This window comes from Quercus lobata, chromosome 3, assembly GCF_001633185.2.
Source record: "Quercus lobata isolate SW786 chromosome 3, ValleyOak3.0 Primary Assembly, whole genome shotgun sequence".
Taxonomy (NCBI): domain Eukaryota; kingdom Viridiplantae; phylum Streptophyta; class Magnoliopsida; order Fagales; family Fagaceae; genus Quercus; species Quercus lobata.
In genome coordinates, this window is record NC_044906.1 from 45315186 (window position 1) to 45336197 (window position 21012).

The 21012-nt window shown below is 35.7% G+C and overlaps 1 protein-coding gene across 1 annotated transcript; it reads left to right on the forward strand.

Moving 5' to 3' along the window:
• Positions 1-13186: 13186 nt before the first annotated feature.
• On the forward strand, positions 13187-18911 carry LOC115979340 (GEM-like protein 7). The gene is made up of 4 exons (XM_031101361.1): positions 13187-13587; positions 13663-13743; positions 14422-14696; positions 18591-18911. Exons 1-4 carry the CDS (start codon positions 13437-13439, stop codon positions 18762-18764), a joined length of 681 nt encoding a protein of 226 aa, XP_030957221.1. The 5' UTR covers positions 13187-13436; the 3' UTR covers positions 18765-18911.
• Positions 18912-21012: the final 2101 nt, after the last annotated feature.

Sequence of the window (21012 nt, forward strand, 5' to 3'; positions counted from 1 at the left end):
CTTTTGGTGTAGACAAGAAGGAATGGCCCCCAATGGGATGAAGCCATGCCTTTTCTAAGAAAAGATTGTAGTTAGGAGTGATGCCCATCATGTGGAATTCCACAATTGTCTCCAATGAGCCAATCTTGCAAGGAGCTTTAAAGGTCCCCATAAACTTCCTTAAAGTGTTTTCATATGCCCTAACAGTCAAAGGAGAAGGAATGGTCATCTCCACATCTAGGCCAATGGCAAAAGCAGTCCTAAAAGATCGCACATTCAATGCAGATCCATTATCAATAAGCACCATTGGAACCTTGGCACCCATGCACTCGATGGTGATTGGCAAAAGTCTAGTGTGAGTGTCTCCTTCAATAGGCAGTTCTTCATCGGAAAAGGCAAGGAGGGGATGAGATGGGGCTTTAACTCCCATGAGAGATAGCACTTCTTACGTCGTAGTTTCTATGGGTACTTCCTTTCCTCTTAAAACATTCAAAAAGGCACTACGATGCTTGTAAAAAACCATTAGTAAGCCCCATATAGATACAAGAGCTTGAGTTTTCTTCAATTGGGTCAAAACTCTATCTTCTTCCTCTTTCTCTTCCTTCCCATTAGGTTCCTAAGGCTTGGACCGTTCTCCTATGTCCCTGCCATGATGATCCTTCTCCAAAGAGGTTGGCTTGTAGTGCTCTCCACTCCTAGTAATGTTTGCCACATTGTCCTCCATGACCCTATTCTTTAATTCAGTTATTCCTTTGGGGAGTATCCCCCACACAGCCGCCGCATTCTTCGAAATCTCATCCTCATCATCTCGTTAGCCTTTATAGATTCTATCAACATTGAACAATCCCACTCAATCTCATCTATTTGCACCCAATTCTAATATGGAGGAGGAGCTCGATGATAATCAGGCAAGGGGTTCTTCCTAATGTTAGGCTTGGTAATGATATTGGGATTTAGGAGAGTTGCATTGCCTATAAGGTCTTGTATTTCATGTTTGAGGCGAAAACAATTTTAAGTTTTATGGCCAGGTTTCTAATGGAAGTGACAATAATCATTGAGGTTCCAAGTAGGAGGTACAGGATTGAGCACAGGTGTGGGATCTAGAGGTTTGATGAATTCTTTGAAGGTCAAATTTTCATATGCTTGGGCGAGGGTCATTCCTAGGTCAAAAAATTCTCAACAGGTTTTCTTTGTGAAGCTTAGGTAGGCTAGGGTTTATTGAGGTATAATGACACTTACATTTACAAGATTAGGAGCTTTAGAAGTAGTTACTCCTCCCCCATATGTCTTCTTGATTGGTGGTTTCTCTCACCTTTCTCTAATTGCCCATTATTGATGGCATCTTTTATCCTAGTTCCACAATCACACAATTCCCTAAAAGAACTAATAGGTGATGACAGGAGCCTACTATTATATGCTGGGAGAAAATTGTTGATAATTATGTTGATTTGGTCTTTCTCATTTGGCCTATTGACCATCCTTGATGCCTTTCCCTTCCACCTTATCATATATTCGGAGAATGTCTCCCCTACACCTTGCTTAGTGGTCACTAAGTCTGTTAGAGTCACATCAATCATGGTGTTGAAGATGAATTGATCCACAAACAACTCCACTAGCACATTCCACACCTTGGTTTTATACAAATCCAAGCTATAACACCACCTTGATGCACCTCCCATAAGTGAAAGAGGAAATACATGCAAAGTTTATTTCTCATCCAATCCTTTCATTTCTGCAATGCTTAAATATCTCCTAACATGTTGTTTAAAGTCTCTAGTTCCATCAAAATTTTCCGCATCAGAAACTTGAATTTTGGAGGTAATGCAATGGGAGTTTTTGAACTTATGCTTCCCATGTTATAGAGATAATCATCCATCCCTTGGGCCTTGCAAAAGGCTAGTTGCATCTTCTCCATCTTTTCTTTCATGGCCATGGTATCTGCAATGAGCTTCACAAATTGCTTGTTCCTTTCATAATTGGCCTTATCTCTTTCATCCCAACCTTCCCCTTCTTCATCATCATGAATCTCCACATGTGCGGTCTTTTTGAGCCTAGCCACCTTTAGCTTAGTAAAAAGCCCTCCCATTTTCTTGAGAACATCGCTTTGCTCTTCCATTTCCTTGAATATCTTTTATGTGGTCTCATCATCAATTGGAGTGGCCATTGTTACTTAAGATGATCCTCCTTCTTGAAATACTTCTTCTAGATGTGTGTCCTCAATCTTGACCAAGTGTCTTCCGTGTTTCTCTCAGACCCAAATAGGAGTGGGGACGTGCTTTCTTGATCTTGGTGGTGCAATGGTGCTTGAAACGAAGTCCCACTTTTATTAAGTCCATGTCACAATTAAAGGGTTCTTTTTAACTTTATGTTCTTAGAAAGTCTTTGAGTCCATTTTAATGAAGGCCCAATTACAAAATCACTCTCTTTCCTCTCATGAACTTTGCCCCTTATTTCATTTAGGCTTTAGTCCATTTACAATAATGCTCACATCTTACTCTTATGGGCTTTCATTAGAATGTACTTAGATATTTTCAACCCTTTGTCTCAAATATGGGCATACAATGTATCCATCACCTTTGGACTCTTTTTTTTTTTCATCATCATTTTTTTTTTTAGGTAGCCCTCTAGCTATGATATATTGTAGCCTTCCATTAAAAGTCCATGAAATTTTTATCATTTTGAGCCTAGGCACACAACAAAGAGGCCCAAGGTTAGGGAATTTCATTTTAACTTGTAGGATGTTGGATGCTAAGTCCATAGCATACTTGTTACCTTAAGCCCAAGGTTCTCCTTTTCCAAAAGGCCTTTTGATTTGGGCTTATGATAGCAATTAGGCTATGGTCTTATGAACCTTTCAAGTTAAGATATACTTTTGGACTTTGGGATAAGCGTCTTATATATGAGAACTTCTTTTCTTTCACCCCAAATATCTTAAGGTATGCCATAACTTTTGGGTCATCCTTTAATTTTACATCTTTTATCTTTTATTTGTCCTTCAAAATTTGGTTAACATAAGATATATGGTTGAACAAACAAGAGATATAAAGGGTTCCCTCTTTTTGATAGGATCTAGGATCTCTCTAAGTGTGGGTAGGTTCCTTAAAGCTAAAAGGACAGATCAGTAGGTCACTCACAACTAGGTGGGTCATGATTCCAACCAAGATCCTAAGTGGACCATTTTGGATTAGTAGCAAAATGTTAATGTACTCAAAGCCCATTATAGGCAATGGCGCAGATTGTGAGTTGGTGGGATGAACTTCGAAAGACTTTGGCTCGAATAGAGTGTACTCTTCCCACTCATCACCAACTGAGGTAAAGGGACAAAAGAACCAAGTGAAGTGTGTGCAAACAAGTATTAAACAAGCCTTTATTAAGATAAAGAAATGGGCACATTGGAATCAAACTCACAATCCCAAATGGAATCGCCACTTTGGGCACAATGCATGGTGGGGAGTACGCCTTAGCCAAGTGGACCAGGGTAGAGAAAAGATAAATGGAGCTGCCACCTAGTTTTATGGCCTAGGAACCATGTATATAGCACTCTTATATGGAAGGACTAAGTCTTACTACCAGAGTATGGGTTCGAAGTTTAGGTACAGTTTTGGGAAGGTGTTACGCACCTAAAACCGCCCGACCTGTGGGTTGACTTCCAGTCATTGTGTCTTACGTCTTAATCCTATTAAAGACATATTCAACATTGCATTCTATACTCACAAACACATTAGCATACATCTAAGCATAAAACATAGCATCAATCATCCCAAAATGCTAACATACATTTATCATCATATCATCATAAACCCTAGCATATTACTATTTCATTACATCCATGGTAGTAAACAAATCAGGGTAGCAAGCAAGCAAGGTATATCTAGGGTAGCAACTTGAAAGCACTCAAACAAACATGTTTATCATTTTTAAAGCATAGCACATGGACTTTGCATATACACATTCATCAAGGGAATATCAAGGTTGTGTAACAAACAAATGCATGACTCACCTTTACTTACCTTGCCGCACCACAACACTTATGCACTAATGCATGGACATTTGAATGCATGTTCATGGCATATCAAAGCAAGAAATAAAAGGAAACCCTAATCTAGCATGTTAAAGGAAAAAAGACAATCAAACTGAGAAACAGAGACTTATGAACATAGAAAAAAGACAAAACAAAGGCGTATTATAAAAGAGAAACAAAGAAACAAAAGTAGAAAACTCGGATTAGGGTTTCTGGGCTTAAGTACGCATACGTATACATCGGGCCTACATACGTGGCCCAGTTGTATTCATACACATACTTCATGTACACGTGTGCATGCAATAAGCATGCATACGTATGCATACTCTGAAACCCTAACCCAGAAACTTAGAAACACATAAAATAGAACAGGATTTAAAACAAAGAATCTAACAACCTAACATGCTTTAAACAATAAAAACTACATAAAACTAAACTAAACAAGGATATTAGAACATAAACAAAGTGAGAAAAAAACACTAAAAACAAGATTAAAGCATAAAAGAAAGGAAAGAGTTTAGAACTCAATACCTCAAAACAAAAGCTCCAAGTCTTGATTTTAACCATTCCCCTCAATCAAATCTATTCACAATTGAATAAAGAAGTGACGAGGCATTCATTTGGAACGCCAAGTCATTTTGACGGATTTTGCAGACACCGACCTTCCCTCTGTCATTCACAGTAAAGGATGGAAGTCACTGTGTGACGTCCCTGTCACCTGTCCTCTCGTGCTTATCTAGGAGTTCTACTCCAAGATGCACGGGATTGATCGGTCAGTACCTCTTTTCTTCACTCACGTTCGAAGTACGCGCATTCCTATCACACCGCAGTTGGTTGCGAATGTGCTTCGGGTCCTTAGGATAGAGTTTCCTGACTATCCTAGTTGTGAGTGTTTGAGGACTGTGTCCAAGGATGAGCTCATGTCTGCTTTTTGTGAGTGCCCTACTGCTTGGGGTGAGCGTCTTTTTACACCATGTCAACCTTTTGCTAAAGGTCCTAGATTCATGAACATGGTGATGACTTTTGTTTTGCATCCACTCTCTCACTATAACTCCATCACAGAGCCTCGTGCTCGATTTTTGTTATCACTTCTTGAGCATCTTACCATAGACTTTCCTTCTCATTTCATTTTGTCTATTATAAATGTTCATCAAGATTCGGCGTCCCATGATAAGCTCATCTGTCCTTCCGCTATCATGAGGATTCTACGCCATTTTTTCGTTCCTTTTCCCTCTTTCGACCATTTTACCGTCATGTGTGCCATAGATTACGCTACCGTTAAACGTAGTGAATCCCAGCTTCGATTGCGGTAGTCGGATTCAGCAGCCCCTTCCTCCCGTTCAGCTCCATCCTGTTCGGCTCCATCCATATCGGCTCCTTCTTCTTCTTCAGGTGATGTGTCTTTAGGAGACATCATGGCGCAGCTGCAGTGCATGGATGCTCGCCTCGATACACTCTCTACGGAGTTGTATCAGGTGAACGTTCATGTCGATCGTATTGCACGACGACAGGCATCCATGGGTTGTTTTGCTCCTAAGGCTACTCCTTCACCACCTTCTCCCGTGGCTTCTGATTCTGAGGATGAGGATGATGATGATGGTGACGATGATGATGCTTCGGATGATGCTGATGGAGATACTAGCTCTACTGATGAGATGTCTACTTGACACTCTTACCCTTTGTCATTCGTGACAAAAAAGGGGAGTAGTTTTGGTATGAGAGTAGTCCATCTTAGGGGGAGAGTTAGTATAGGACCATTTTGTTAGGGGGAGTGTTGATACTTTTTGACGGATGTAGTGAGATAGTATGTATCTTTTCTTTTCTTTCTTTTTAGATACATTACTCTTGTACATGAGGTCTTGTGACCATTTATTGACATACATTGCACTTATCTCTTTCTTTATATTGATGTATGTTTTTCTTTCACCTACCTCTTCATGTGTTGTTTTTTTTCTCCCTTTATACATATGTTTCTTATACTTGTATGCAATATATTATTTCTGTTTCACACAAAGATACATTGATAAGTTTTGTTTAAAGTGTTTCGGAAATACAGATTGTCAAAGTCTACTTGCCATAAACTCTATTCTTGCAAAGTTTTTTAAGAGTTTGTGTTCGGATAGATTTTATTGTATTCAACAAGTGAATATGAGTTTAGTGATTTATGACTTCTCTCATATGTTCATTTGTTTGTTGTGGTTTTTTCACGAATTGCCAAATGGGGAGATTGTTAGGACATATGTGTTTCATGTGTTAAGAACATATGTCATGATTTTATGTAATTGGCTTATCCTTTGACAAAACACACTTTACTTGTATTTGGGTAGATTTAGGATGTCTTTAAATACTTCAAGAAACCTTGTTTCAAGATCAAGTATGGAAGCCTTCAAGTCTGTTCAAGAAAACAAGTTCAAAGTGCAAAATCATTAAAGCTCGACAGTTGCATCTATCGAGCTTAAGGAAGTTGTTCTACATTCGGTGTGCTCGACACCTGCTCAACACCTGCTATCTGTCGAGATTTAAGATTTTCAAAATTTCAATATGATTTTCTTGGGATCCGTGAATGTGTCTTTGGGCTTTCTTTTCTTCTAACCCTAGGCATATAAAATGATCAGTTTAAGGACCGTCAAAGTATTCACAAGTTGCACAAGTTTTGAGCAAACTCTGTTCAAGAAAATTGTGACCGGAGACGAAGTTCTTGCCCTAGTTCATCTCTTTCTCTTGAAGAAGTTTCTGTGTATGTGTACCGTAGGGTTTTGTGACCAAGCATCTTTTGGATCTTCATCGTGTGGATGAACTGAAGAACTTTGCAACCAACAATCTTCTTAGTTGGTTATTGAAGTCGTGTACTGGGATCCGCACAATTGGTTAGACACGTACTGGAAGTCGTGCATCTGAAAGGGGAACTGTCACTACAGAACAAGTCCAATTGGGTATTGGGGTAAGGGTTCAACTGTAGGTTGGTAAGGTACTTGGATTCCTTTACTTGTAACCGGTTGTTGTGATAATAGTGGAGTTTCGGGAGTGGTGACCTAAAAATCACCCGGTGGGGTTTTTGCCGTTAGGTTTTCCCCATTCGTAAATAAATCGCTGTGTTATTTATTTTCCTCTGCATAATTAGTTTATTGGTGATTTGTTTTTGGGCGTTTCGTGACTGGGCGAGTCGCGAGGTTCAGTCGCGAAAATTTTCGCGAGTCGTGAGTGAGTCGCGAGCAAGCTGCGAGTCGCGAGTTTCTGTCACGAAAATTTTCGCGAGTTGCGAGTGAGTCGCGAGCAAGCCGCGAGTGAGTTGCCAAAAGCTTCTGGATGAACTTGCGACTGGAGTTTCGCGACTGGCGAGTCGCCAGCTGAGCCGCGAAAAACTCTGACACCTGTTTTTTAATACAGAACATGGTTAAACAATGAAAAACAAAGTAAACACTAAACATGAACACAAAGAGTGATAAAAATCACTTCCAAAAACATATAAAATGATCAAAAATCTTTTTGGATTGAATCATATATGATTGAGCACACACACATCACACACATCACAAATGAATAAGACATTTATTGAACATTAGGCATGTGTGTTGTGTGTGTGTATCAAATGTGGAATAGTCCTTAGTCTAGAGTGAAGTTTCAATGATCAATTCAATCAAGTCATACACAACTAGTACTAAGTCAAGTGGTCTATCTCAATTATAGAAATGAACATATATGACCTCCCACAAGAAAATGATTACATAAGATTGAAGCTTTTCATTTGGCTTCTTACAATTCATATCATTTGATCATTTTGAGCAATACATTTCATTTTTTAGATTGATACCTGGAATTTTTTATATTTCAATTTGATGAACAAGCCTTTGGCTTTTGGGCATCGAACATTTTCAATACAAGTCGCTTTCCCTTTTTCCTAGTCAAATACTAGTATATGCAACGGCTTTTGCAGCTCATTATCTCTTTTCATTTTGAGATTTACGTATATTGAGCTTTTTAAGTAATAAAAATAAAAGAGTGGGAAGAAATATAAGCACAAGTCTACGCATGTATCAAAACCAACATGACTATTGACTAATCATTCATGACAAGCTTGAAGATCGATTTACAACAATCACACAAAGATGTCAAGGTTTTTCCCACCAAGATATAAGTGCAAAAATAACAAGCTAAGCTAAAAAATGCACAAAGTCATTTGTACAAAGGTACAAGGCCAAACTCACATATGATATGTGCTCAAACAAATACGATCAAACTTTTTGAATTTTTCACTTTTTATGTGGTTTTGGATTTTTACTCACACAAAACAGAAACATAAAAGTAAGATAAAAAACGAAACAATGCATACAAAAAAAAATGCAAGATGCACAAAATGCATGAAAATATGACATTTAATGCATGAAGGGTCCTACAAAGATCGAAAGAATTAGATCAAGGACCAAAAGAGTAAAAGTTCAACCATAGGAACCCTTCCTCATCCAATCGGAACGATTGTTTGGAATGAGTGTCTCATGGGAAGTGAGACGAGGGTTGGAAGAATGAAAACCGGAGATGCACGTAGACAAGGAGGTAAGAGCATTAACCACTTTCTTCAACAACTTACCATTTTCCATCCAATCCGGTTTAGCTTTCAAAGCACAGCTTCCAAAAATCTCAAGTTTCTCTTTTCTTTTGATTCTCTTAAGAGCTTGAAACTTAGAGCAATGAGGTCTTAGATGACCAAAGGCACCACAATGGTGACAAACAATGTATTTAAGTCCATTAGGCTTTTTGGGAAGGGATCTAACAACAAAGGTTTGTTCTCTTTTTAACTTGGGGCATTGGGGTCTTATGTGACCGATCACACCGCAATGGTGACAAGTAGGAACAAACTTAGATCCACTCAATTCCCTAGATTGGGACCTAAACAGAGGCTTAGGCTTAAGAGCCTTTCTCTCCACTTTTTGATTTCTTTTGTGTGGAGGAATGTACACCGATTTGTCCTTTGTGGTAGAACACACAATAGGCACAACATCGGGTACCACAACATGATTGCAACATATATTTTCTTCCATTTTAGCAACAAGTTCAGCAATCAAACACTTGGCATGCATCTTAAGAGATTCATTTTCAGATTTAAGATCATCAACAAGTTTGTTAGACAAAACAAGTTTAGCATCCAAGTCCTTATTTAAACATTCAAACTCTTTCAGCTTTTCAAGAGAAATTTAAGCAAGATTCTTATATTTCTCAACCAATTTGTTGGATTCATTGAGCTTAGCAATCAAATCATCCTTTTCACAAAACAACTTACTTAAATTCTTTTGAAACTTCTTAGCATTTTTCTTCAAGAGTTTGTCAACAACACCCATAGATTCAAGTAACATGTCATCACACTTATGAGGATTAACACTCATAGAGGCATTTTCACAAATACGTGGCATGTTACATTCATCACCAACCAAATCATGCAAAGAGGCATACAAAGCACAATCCATGGCAAATAAACACAAGGGGTCAAGGATCACACTTAGGTATTTAAACCGCCACAAGTGTACCCGCTCTGATACCAATTGAAAGTTCAAATATGTGTATAAAACACCCTTGAACGTTTAGACCCCCAAATATAAAATAACCAATTCAAGCTTTATAACAAACAACTAGTGTGCGGAAAATGAACATAAGCTATAAACAGAATTGGAAATCAATCTAAGCCAATTATAAATCACATCCACAGCAAAAAATAAAAGGCAAAGATAAAGGGAAGAGAGATGCAAAAACAAGGACAACACACGATGTGTTATTGAAGAGGAAACCGAAGCCCTTGGTGTAAAACCTCTCCGCCGCCCTCCAAGCGGTAAACAATCCACTAGAAAATGTAGTTGGGATACATGGACAACAATAGACCCTCCAAGCTTCTTGCTCCAACGAGGTTGCGCCGAACCTTTTTCTTTTCTAACTTCCCGGATTCCGCTACTAGACCATAGCATCAACCAATGAAGATTGGTTCCTTCCTAACTGCTTCCCGGAACACCAAACAGCCCTCTCACAGTAATGGATATGGTGAGAACAAAGTTTTAGTAAAAAGCCTCTCAAGGGTTTGGCAATGGAGAGGAAGAGAGTTAAGGAATTTGAAGAGGCACTTATGTAAAGATTGTAGATGAATCAATCTTGTTTTACTCTAGGGTTTCTCTCTCAAAATTCTCTCTGGAAACTCTCTTTCTTTTGTGGGTATAAGGGGTATATATACTAGGGTGAGAGAGGAATGTGAAACGTTAGGTTTTTCAAAACAGGGCTGGCTCATGGCTTGGCCTCGCGACTTGACTGAGTCGCGAGATCCAGTCGCGAGATAACCGTATGGCCAATTGTCCTGTTTTGTCTTGTAGTGCTCCAGCTAGCATGACTGTTCACCTTCTGGCATGCTTGGCACATGTGCTGCGACTGGCGGCTTGCAGCCGCAAGTCACCTGCGAGGCCAAGCTGCGAGTCTCTGTTTTCTTACACACTCTTGAGCAAACTTCACTCTATCTCACTCACTACCCTTACAACAAGCCCACCTAAATACAGGGTTACTAAATGCTGAAATATAAGCAAATTTGGCACGGAATAAAACCAATTAGATGGTTGAATAAATTCAACCTTACAGTTACTATTGGGTTTCCATTAAAGAGGAGTCTGATGGGTACTTGGGCTATATTGAAAAGCAATAAAAGTAAATGATCAAATACTGTTTTAATTAACTCATGTTCCAAAAGGTTGATCAATTACAATAAAAAGGGAAAAATGCCACAACACCTCCTTTGTCTCTCTCTTTTTCAACCCAGCACTGCTAGCCACCACATCCACCCACCCATACTACAACCACCACATCCACCCACCACAGGGAAGGAAAAAAAAAAAAAAAACGCCACATCCAAAGCCATCAAATCAACTCAACACCCATACCACAAAATCAACCCAGCACCCACAAATCAACCCACACAACCGAATCAACCCAACACCCACAAAACAACCTACACCACGAAATCAACCCACACCCACAAACAGCAAACCCCAATCAACCCAGCCACACCCGGAGCGTCTCATGTCTAGCGTGGCACTAGCAGCGCCATCCTCGTCATCGCATCCCTCATCGTTAACGAGGCCCTGGTCGTCGCGTCCCTCACCGTTAACGAGGCCCTCGTCATCGTGTCACTCACCATTAACAAGGCACATGTCCACAACACCTTTGACAAGGCCCTCGGAAAAACGGCTACAGCGGCGCCATCCTAGTCATCATGTTGCTCACTATTGTTGAAGTGGAGACCAAGAGTCTAAGAGAGACGGAGAGGCATAGAGGAGAAAGAGAAAGAGAGAGGAAAGCAGTGGAGAGAGGCACGACACAAGAGAGAGTGAGAGAGAGAGAAAAAATAATAATAAAAAAATCTAACATCTTGGTACAGTAGGGTGTCAAAGATGGGACTCCACTGTGGCTGAATGCTAAAATATTTAGCATTTAGCATATTTATTATGGGTGTGTTTTTATGACTTGAGGTGTTAAAAATGCTAAAAATAGCATTTAACATTTTTAGTACATTTGATGAGAATGCTCTTATAAACAGCAGAATGGGTCAATTTGGCACATGTGTAAAGTTCAAATACTGAATTGGCTGAAATAAAAGTTCAGAGGGTGTTATGGCAACTACCTCAAAATTCAGGAAGTGTCATGGCATTTTTTCCCAATAAAAAAACTAAACCTTAACTATTGTCTCCAAACATTTGTTAACCAGACCTTGACTTTTGTTAACGGATGTCATCACGCTTTTTGGCAACTACCTCAAAGTTTAGGTGGTGTCATGACATCTTTTCACAATAAAAAAAAATAAACCTTAACTATTGTCTGTCCTGAAGAAAATACAATGAGCCTTCAACTTCTTCCAACACTGCTGTAACTGTATTCTGTGTGGGTATTTCCAAATCCTACTTCCATGGGAGCTTATATATTCATTCGTTAAGGTCAATGGAAAATTCAAAGTCCACACTCATCGAGGCAATTCCGGACTCGGGAGAAAATGCAAGGCAAATCAATCCGGTCCAGCAACAAAATCTAGTGCATATATATTCATTCAACTAAGTTGTGAATTCACTAATATATTTTCCTTTCAGCATAATTAGTTGGAAAGATCTTACGTATAGTTTGTCTCTTTTCCCATTGGTATTAAATAAGGTTTCCATCACAAAGTCCATATGCCAGCTCATAAAGCTTTTATCCACGTCCTTACACAGTCAGAATTCAATACATGACGTGATCATTATTATTGATGCAATTAATGCTAGGATTTGTATGGTTTAAAGTTGCCAACTAACCCCAAAATGTGTTTGATTTCCCAATACTATAAGATGTCTTTTTCCACTGATTGCGTGTGAAGATTAAATAAATAAATAAACAAAAACAAATTTCAATGAAATTTCTTATAAACTGCCTTTTTCTAATCCATAGAGTCAGATTATTTGTAAAATAAATGTTGGATCAATTGGTTCTTTCAATACCTTAATTGACTTGACTATATCATGACTTATTAATGTAAAACTTGTCATTCCAATAAAAATTGGAATTCTGTGTTCAAGGGTAACTCCGTTCCAAAAATATGTAGAATTCATTTTTTTCATTAATATATATTTTAAGTGCCAAAGAGGGGATTCAAACCCTGAATTGCTATTGTTAAAAACACAAGGTTATAATATTGAACTTCTTTGACTATTATATAGTATCCACTTACAATGAAGAGGAGCTTTATGCATCTAATTTTCAAATTCATGGTCAGAAATAAGAATATACCAAAGAGCTGTCTATCTACGGTATGCATATGAGTATGACCGATTTTGAGTCAAATCCAAGGTACTAATTTTTTTTTATAAGAAATACTGAACTTGTATTCAAGTGTCTGGCAAGTCCAAGGTACTAATTTAATTCTAACCGTGTCTGGCAAGTCCAAGGTTCTAATTCTAACCGCGTCCCACTTTTTATTATTAACTTTAATTATTTAATTGGACCGTTCCTTTTTTTTTTTTTTTGATCAAATTAATTGGACCGTTCTAACCGACATTATTAAGAAAACAAAATCCACCTATACTAAAAAGGAAGAACGTGACAGAAGACTTAAAAAACTTTTACACAATTTTATTCTATAAAAGCTACCAATCGTACCATCTACCTAATAAATTTTCTTAAGAAATTGTCATCTTTAAGAGTCTCTATCTGTGACTTTATTCTTGTTTGCTGAGCCATAGATGATGACTCATACAACAAAAAAAGGTAGAATCAATCACCTACCAATGCCATATCAACCTTTTTAAATACATGTGGAATACAGAATTATATGAACCTGAGAAAATTCTTTCTTAATCTCTGCCAGACGTGAACATTCTGCACAACTTGACCCAATAAAGCAATTTCATTGACCGAAGTGAATTGTATCTGTAGCCAATTATTGAATATGATGAAAAACCCGATTGCAGAGACTGTTATTGGAATTCCAGTAAGCTCAGTTCAGGGGTCATCAAAAGGATACTTCTTGTTGCCTGGGCCTGCTGCTAGCCAACATCATATGCACCCTCCTGCAACTGAACCTCCCACATGGAAACAAAGTAAGAATCTATCTCTCTCTTAATCTCATACACACACACAGGTATTTTAATAATGAATTGCTCTTCATGTTGCAGGTACAGCAGATACAGTGATTAACATGATGCATAAACTTGCAAAGAAAGCAGACAATTTAGCACTTGGAGTTCGGGATCATGGTAGTTTCCATTGCTTTGCTTTCTAGTTCCTGAATTTTTGTTGCCTTTCGTGTAGTGTAATCCACAGTTGTTTTAGTGATATAGATAATAGATTCCACCAATGATTTTTGTTTAGTTGGCACGAAAGATGAAGAGATGAGAGAGCATACTCTTTTAAGATTTGACAGAAGCGCGTATTAATTCATGTCCAACTTCGCAACTGATAAAATAACCCGACATACAATCGTCCACTAGGAATCCTCTAATTCTACCTGAAAGAAAAAAACAATTCTCAGAAAATTACATTGATATAAAAATTGATTGATAACACTCTATTCTCCCGGAGGCTACTACGTTTAATTTTATGTTCATACTCTAAAATCTTAGACACAAAATACAAGAAAATTAACGAAACTGAAAGTTTATAGCTGATAGTGGTTAAATAAAGTCTATTGTCTCCTGTGACATGATAAAATAATATTTGTCCTTTGGTTGTCAGGAAAGAGTAAATTTAATCATTGATCACTATTTTGATAATTTATTAGTCTTCTTCCTATCACACTTCTACAAGTAATCAAATGCCAAAGTCAATCATTGCTGTTCTTCGCTTCATATAGTCAACAACCAAAAACATAGCCTAAGCATGTATTAAATTCATTAATCACAAGAAATTTTACTTTAACTGCTATGAAATTGCAGTGAGATTGGGGCCCAAGATAACTGAAACTGTGAAGGGAAAGTTGAGCTTGGGAGCGAAAGTTATTCAAGTAGGTGGAGTGGATAAAATCTTCAAACACTTATTTAGTGTTAGAGAAGGAGAAAAACTATTGAAGGCTTCCCAATGTTACATATCAACCACAACCGGTCCTATAGCAGGACTCCTCTTTGTCTCCACCGACAAGGTTGCCTTTTGCAGTGAGAGATCTATCAAAATCTCGTCCCAAAGAGGAGAATTAATTAGAGCCCATTACAAGGTAAGTCACATGGTTATATCTATATCTATATTAATAACTAATAGTCGAAACGTTTGACTTTTTGTTGACCATTTCTTATTGCACCACGTGGCTATATAAATTTATGCCACTTCTACTTTTAAAAACACCAAATAGTTGTGCCTTCTCGTTTTATTGGTTTAGTTTCAGTAAGTGCATAATATATACTAGGCTCTTCTATTTTCTGAGTAAAGATTAATAACTTGCATTTATTAATTTAGGATTTCTACTTTTTCCAATAAATAAATAAAAAATAAAAATCCTAAGGATGTGATGAAGAAATTATTTCCCCCATAAATGCATAAATCAATATTACCAAGAATTTTGGAAGATACCTGTTTGCTCAACAAATGGTTTGAGTGTTGATTGCATTTGCTAATCTCAATTTCAGACCCCGTAAAATGTGTCCCTAACATCAAATCCACTAAAGTCATCAATTAGTTGCTAAATTTTGGCTTAATTTTAAAAAATAACCATTGAAAAGCACAAATTGTCAAACGAATTTTATAGAGAAAAAGAAACATGAGAATGAAACTTAGCCTTCACAAATATAAGATAAATATAAAATTGACTAACAAATGTGGAGGGTAGTGATAATATGGAGATCATGAGTGAGAAAGTGAAAAATAAAAATAAAAGCGTGAGAAATTATATAGTAGTAACTGCTTTTTAATGGGGATGTTGGGATGATAAGGATGGATTTTAATTATAGTACTAGTTTTATAGTAGGAGTCTTTTGTTTTTCAAATAAAAAAGAAAAGATTTGGCAAAATAAAAACATGAGATTAGAGTAATGAAATAAATAAAATAAAAAATGAAAAAAAGGGGGACAGAAGAAACAAATACATCATGATAAAGTAAATATATATATATATATATATATATGAATACGTGGGGTGAGTTTTGTAGATTGGAGGAGTTTTAAAACTAACAAAAGAGTGATCCTACTTTGTAGGGAGTTAGTGAGTAGAAGTAGGAATTTAAATCAATGTAAAAGTAGAAGCTTATTAGAAGTAGGAAAACATTTCAACGTAGAAATAGGAATTTATTATTTTGTCAATTTACTATTTTAACCTCATTTTTAAGTTTTAGATAGGGTTATTTTTTATAGTAAAAAAAAAAGTAATAACTAACTTTATTTTGCCAATTTACTATTTTAACTTCATTTTTAAGTTATTGGTTAATTAATTTAGGGGTATTTTTGACAGGAACAAAAATAATAATTAACTTTCTGAATTCTCTTAATATATACAGATATATATATATATATTTATATATATACTGGCTTCTAAGCACGCGCGTGAGCATGTGCTCAAAGGCTTTTCTATTTTTTGGGTAAAGATTAATAATTTGTATTTATTATAATTTGAGATTTATACTTTTTCCAATAAAAAAAAAAAAAAAAAACCCAAGGTTGTAATGAATTTTTTTTTTTTTTTTAAAGATTGAAAAAAATGAGGATAGAAGAAACAAATATATCGTGATAAAGTAAAAAAAAAATGAATACATGGGGTGAGTTTTGTAAATTGGAGAAGTTTTAAAACTAATAAAAGAGTAATCCTATTTTGTAAGGAGTTAGTGAGTAGAAGTAGGAATTTAAATCAACGTAAAAGTGGAAGTTTATTAGAAGCATGAATGCATTTTAACGTAGAAATAGGAATTTATTATTTTTGTCAATTTACTATTTTAACCCTATTTTTAAGTTTTAGGTAGGGGTATTTTTGACAGTAAAAAAAGCAATAACTAACTTTCTTTTTCCAATTTACTTTTTAAACCCCATTTTTAAGTTGTTGGTTAATTAATTTAGGGGTATTTTTGACAAGAAAAAAAAGCAATAACTAACTTTCTGAATCCTCTTAATATATACAAATTAAAACAAAAAATTTTCGTAGAAATAATACATAATTAAGGCCTAAGGAAAAAAAAATGTGTGAGAAATCTGAGGACACTACTACCGTCAAGAAAGTATTCCTGTTTATGCCAGCACCCCACAATAGGAACTGGTAAAGTTATTTTAAATAGACAAATTTAGATTTGGTTATTTTGGTTAGATTGATCTAAAGGTATCTATGATGATCTTAGATTTTTGGTCTCTCTCTTCTTTTCTTTTTTCTTTTTTCTTTGCTTTCATGTTGCCTCTTCTTCTTCATTTTCACCAGCATCCATTGGAATGTTCTGCACTGCATCTTCTTCTTTACTTTCTCCCTCCCTCTCTCTCCCTCTTACTGTTTTTCTCTCTTTTTCATGTGAAAGTTGAAACTAGACTCCTTTAGTAAAAGAAGTGCAGCATTCAAATTTACTTTTGAGAAGCGTGCAACACTGAAAGAGGATAAGACTTCTATTTTGATTAAAAGATAAAAGTAAAATGAAATATGATAAGACAAGAAAAGAAAAAATACATGGAAGGGATAAACTAGAACAAAGAAAAAAAATTAAAATTAAAATAATAGTGAATGCGTGGAGGACAATAAATGAGAGTAAAAAAAAAAAAAAAAAAAAGTTCTTTTAAGATTAGATCATTAGAAGATACGGGAAGTTGAAATTTGGCAAGAATAAAATATTTATATAAGATATATATGTTAAAACAAAAAACAGTCATCGACAAGAAAAACATCAATAAGACATATGGAGGAGAATGAGAAATTTTAGAAGAAAAGCATCTGTAAAGCATTAAAAGAAAGATGAAAGAGAAAAAGTTACCAAATGAATATGAACTACCATTTATACCCAAATGATTATAAACCTTCGATAGACATCATTTCATTCAATATGCAACTTTCCAACCAATAGAAACATTTTCATTCAATAAGCACTTTTTTGATCAATAAGCACATTTTTAATCAAGACACATTTTCGTTCAATACTATAGGCACCTTCTTAGTTAATAAGCACATTTTCATTCAATAGGCACCTTTAATATATATCCAATATGAAGGGTTATGACCTTCTAATAAATACATTTTGGTATATCTAATATGAAAGATTATCACGTTTCAATAGGCACCTTTTGGTATATCCAATTTGAAGGGTTATGACCTTTCAATAGGCGCATTTTGGTATATATATTACAACCTATCTTGTATATTACAACTTATCTGGAAATATTCAATAAGCACCTTTTCGATCAATAGACACATTTTCATTCAATAGGCACATTTTCGACCAATAGACATCTTTTAGGTCAATAAGCACATTTTCATTCAATAGGCATTTTTTCAGCCAATAGGCATCTTTCTGGTTAATAGGCACCTTTTGGTATATCCAATATAAAGGGTTATGACCTTTCGATAGACATTTTCTTATTCAATAGACACCTTTTCAACTAATATGCACATTTTCAACCAATTAGCACATTTTCAGTCAATAGGCACCTTTTCATATATCCAATATAAAGGGTTACGACATGTCAATAGACACCTTTTGGTAGGCACATTTTCATTCAATAAACACTTTTTCGGTCAATAGGCATCTTTTCATTTAATAGACACATTTTCATTTAATAAGCACATTTTCAACCAATAGGCACTTCTTGACATATATATTACAACCTATCTTATATATACCTATATATACAACCCAAACTAAACTAGAGACGCAATATTCTGTCTCTTGTTTCTTACCCTAAAATAACTAATAAATAAAATAGCATTTTTTTTTTTAACTGTCTAACTAATAAAACTTTGTGCTATTTCTTTCAATATCATATATATATATATATATATATATATTTTTTTTTTAATTTCATGCATTTTTGCTTACTACTCCAACTCAAAAATAATGGGTTTTTTTTTTTTTCCTGAACCTCATTCAATAGCTATTCCATCCATTGCATAGGTTAGCAACTAGTGATACCTTATTTGACATATAATTGTGCAGGTAATGATCCCACTTAAGAAGATAAAGAGAGTGGAACAAAGTGAGAATGTAAAGAAGCCTTCACAAAAGTACATAGAAATATTAACTGTGGACAACTTTGAATTCTGGTTCATGGGTTTCTTAAATTATCAGAAAGCTTTGAAATTTCTTCAGCAGGCAATCTCTCAAGCTTAGAGAAATTACATGTCACTCATTAAGTTCCTCAAACACAAATGTTTCTACCTCTGAAGTAATTGTATTTACAAAAATTAAGAAACAGTCAAATTAATTATAGAAACCGTATATACCTCAATTAATGATAAGATGGTCATAATTATAGTTCCTGAACCAATTTTGTCTATTCATATGTTTTTTTTTTTTTTTAAAAGAAACAAACACACTCACAAGGGAGAGACAAAGGGGTTCTAACACAAAGGCACATCACAACTTCACTCAAAAGCCATGGTAACTTTTTAAGGGAGGGTGAGGCAAGTTATACTACACACAACACACTCTCTTAAGCAATGTGGGACAATTACCTTTTTTTTTTTTTTTTTTTTTTTTTTTTTTTTTTTTTTTTTTTTTTTTTTTTTCTTTTTGAGAAACAAACTCATATGATTAGTAGTAGAGCGAATATCACTTTTTTATATTTCAAATATGCTATATTATCTTAAGCAAGTATTTAGAACCCTTAAGACAAAGTTTTACAACTTAATCACTTTTAATATTAAACTAACAACTTAGTCCAATATACGCATTTAGTCAAGTTTCATATTGCAAGCAAGATTAAGAACAAACTAAAGCAAGTAAAAAGAGCAATATGAAAATGCAAACAATAAAACAAACCACACAAAAATACCAAGACGTGTTTTCAAAGAGGAAAACCCAATCACCCAAGCATAAAAACCTCTTTGCCGACCACCCATCGAAAAAATCCACTAGTATGAATAGTTGTTGAAACCTCAATTAGTGTGAAAACACTAATGCTTATTTAGACCCCCAATTTCAAATTACGGCTTAATAGCTTTTACTTTAACTTATCTAAGTGTGGAACAAGAGTAAAGCACGTGCAATAAACCGGTAACACTACTCTAAGCCATAAACAAGTGCAAAAAGAAATAAATGTAAAACTTAAAGAGTAGGGAAGAGAGATGTAAACACAAGATAACACTGAGATATGTTATCAAAGAGGAAACCAAAGTACTCAGTGAAAAATCTCTCTGTGGCCCTCTAAGCCAAAATCGATCCATTAGTGAATAAGTTGGAGTACACGAAGATCAAAAATACCCTCCAAGCCTATCTACCCAATATACTTGAGCCCGCTAAGCTCCTGCTACCAACGGACTTCTTGGAGTCTTGTCTTCACTAGTTATCTGGATCCTGCAATTCCACCTAATTGCATCTGCCACTTAATGGCTTCTTCCAATGCTCCCAAAGGCACCAAAACTTCTCTCAACACTCAAAATGGGCGAGGTAAGTGTTTGGACTAAGAACCTCTCAAGGATGTGTAGATGGAGAGGTGGGAGTAGATGGAAACTTTTGAGAAATGATGTAGAGGATTGTGGGTAAAAAAATCTCTAACTCTCAAGTGTTTGGATAAGGTTTCTCTCTCAAATTTTCTTTAGAAAATACTCCTTCTTCTTCTTACATTTCATGGGTAATGAGGGTTTATATAGTGTTGTTAAAGAATGGGAAAAATCACACTCCAAAAAGCAACAGGCAGTGAATTTCATGGGTCACTCACAAATTAGCCTGAGTCGTGGGTCAATTGCGAGTCAAGTTGCAAAAACCACTTCTTCATAGATTCTTCACCAAACTCTCACCCACTGCCCTTACATTAAATCCCACAAAAATACAGCGAAATGATTGAACAAAATTACAATCGAATTTGACATGGAATTAAAGCCAACAAAACACATAGTTGTAAATAAAAATTTTACAATCTACCCCTTTGGCTATTCCATGACAAAACCTCTAAATAGACTCTAGACTTAAAACGTAAGCATGGGAACAGAGGCAAAACTCACTCACACCTAAATCTAAGATTTATGAAGCACTTGAACCATATACGCCTGTATCCTGAAACACTTGCACATAACAAATATCTTTATTAAAAACAAGACAAGTAGAATACAAGGCATGTATAAAGAACAAGTAGAATGCGATCAAGATAGGCAATAGATATATGAACATATAGCATAACTTGATCAAACATGAAAATTTATTAAGAAATGACCACAATGAACATTTAATAAGTAAATGAACATCCAAACACGCAAGCAATTAAGAGCAGTGCAAAAATTAATTGCATGTCCAACAAGCACATGACGCATTAAAGAAACTATGGCAAGAAGCAATAGATAACTAAACACATCAAGAAATGGCTATAAAAACCAAGGTACACAGAGTACTAAAGTAAACTAAGTTTTAAATTAAAGTAAAC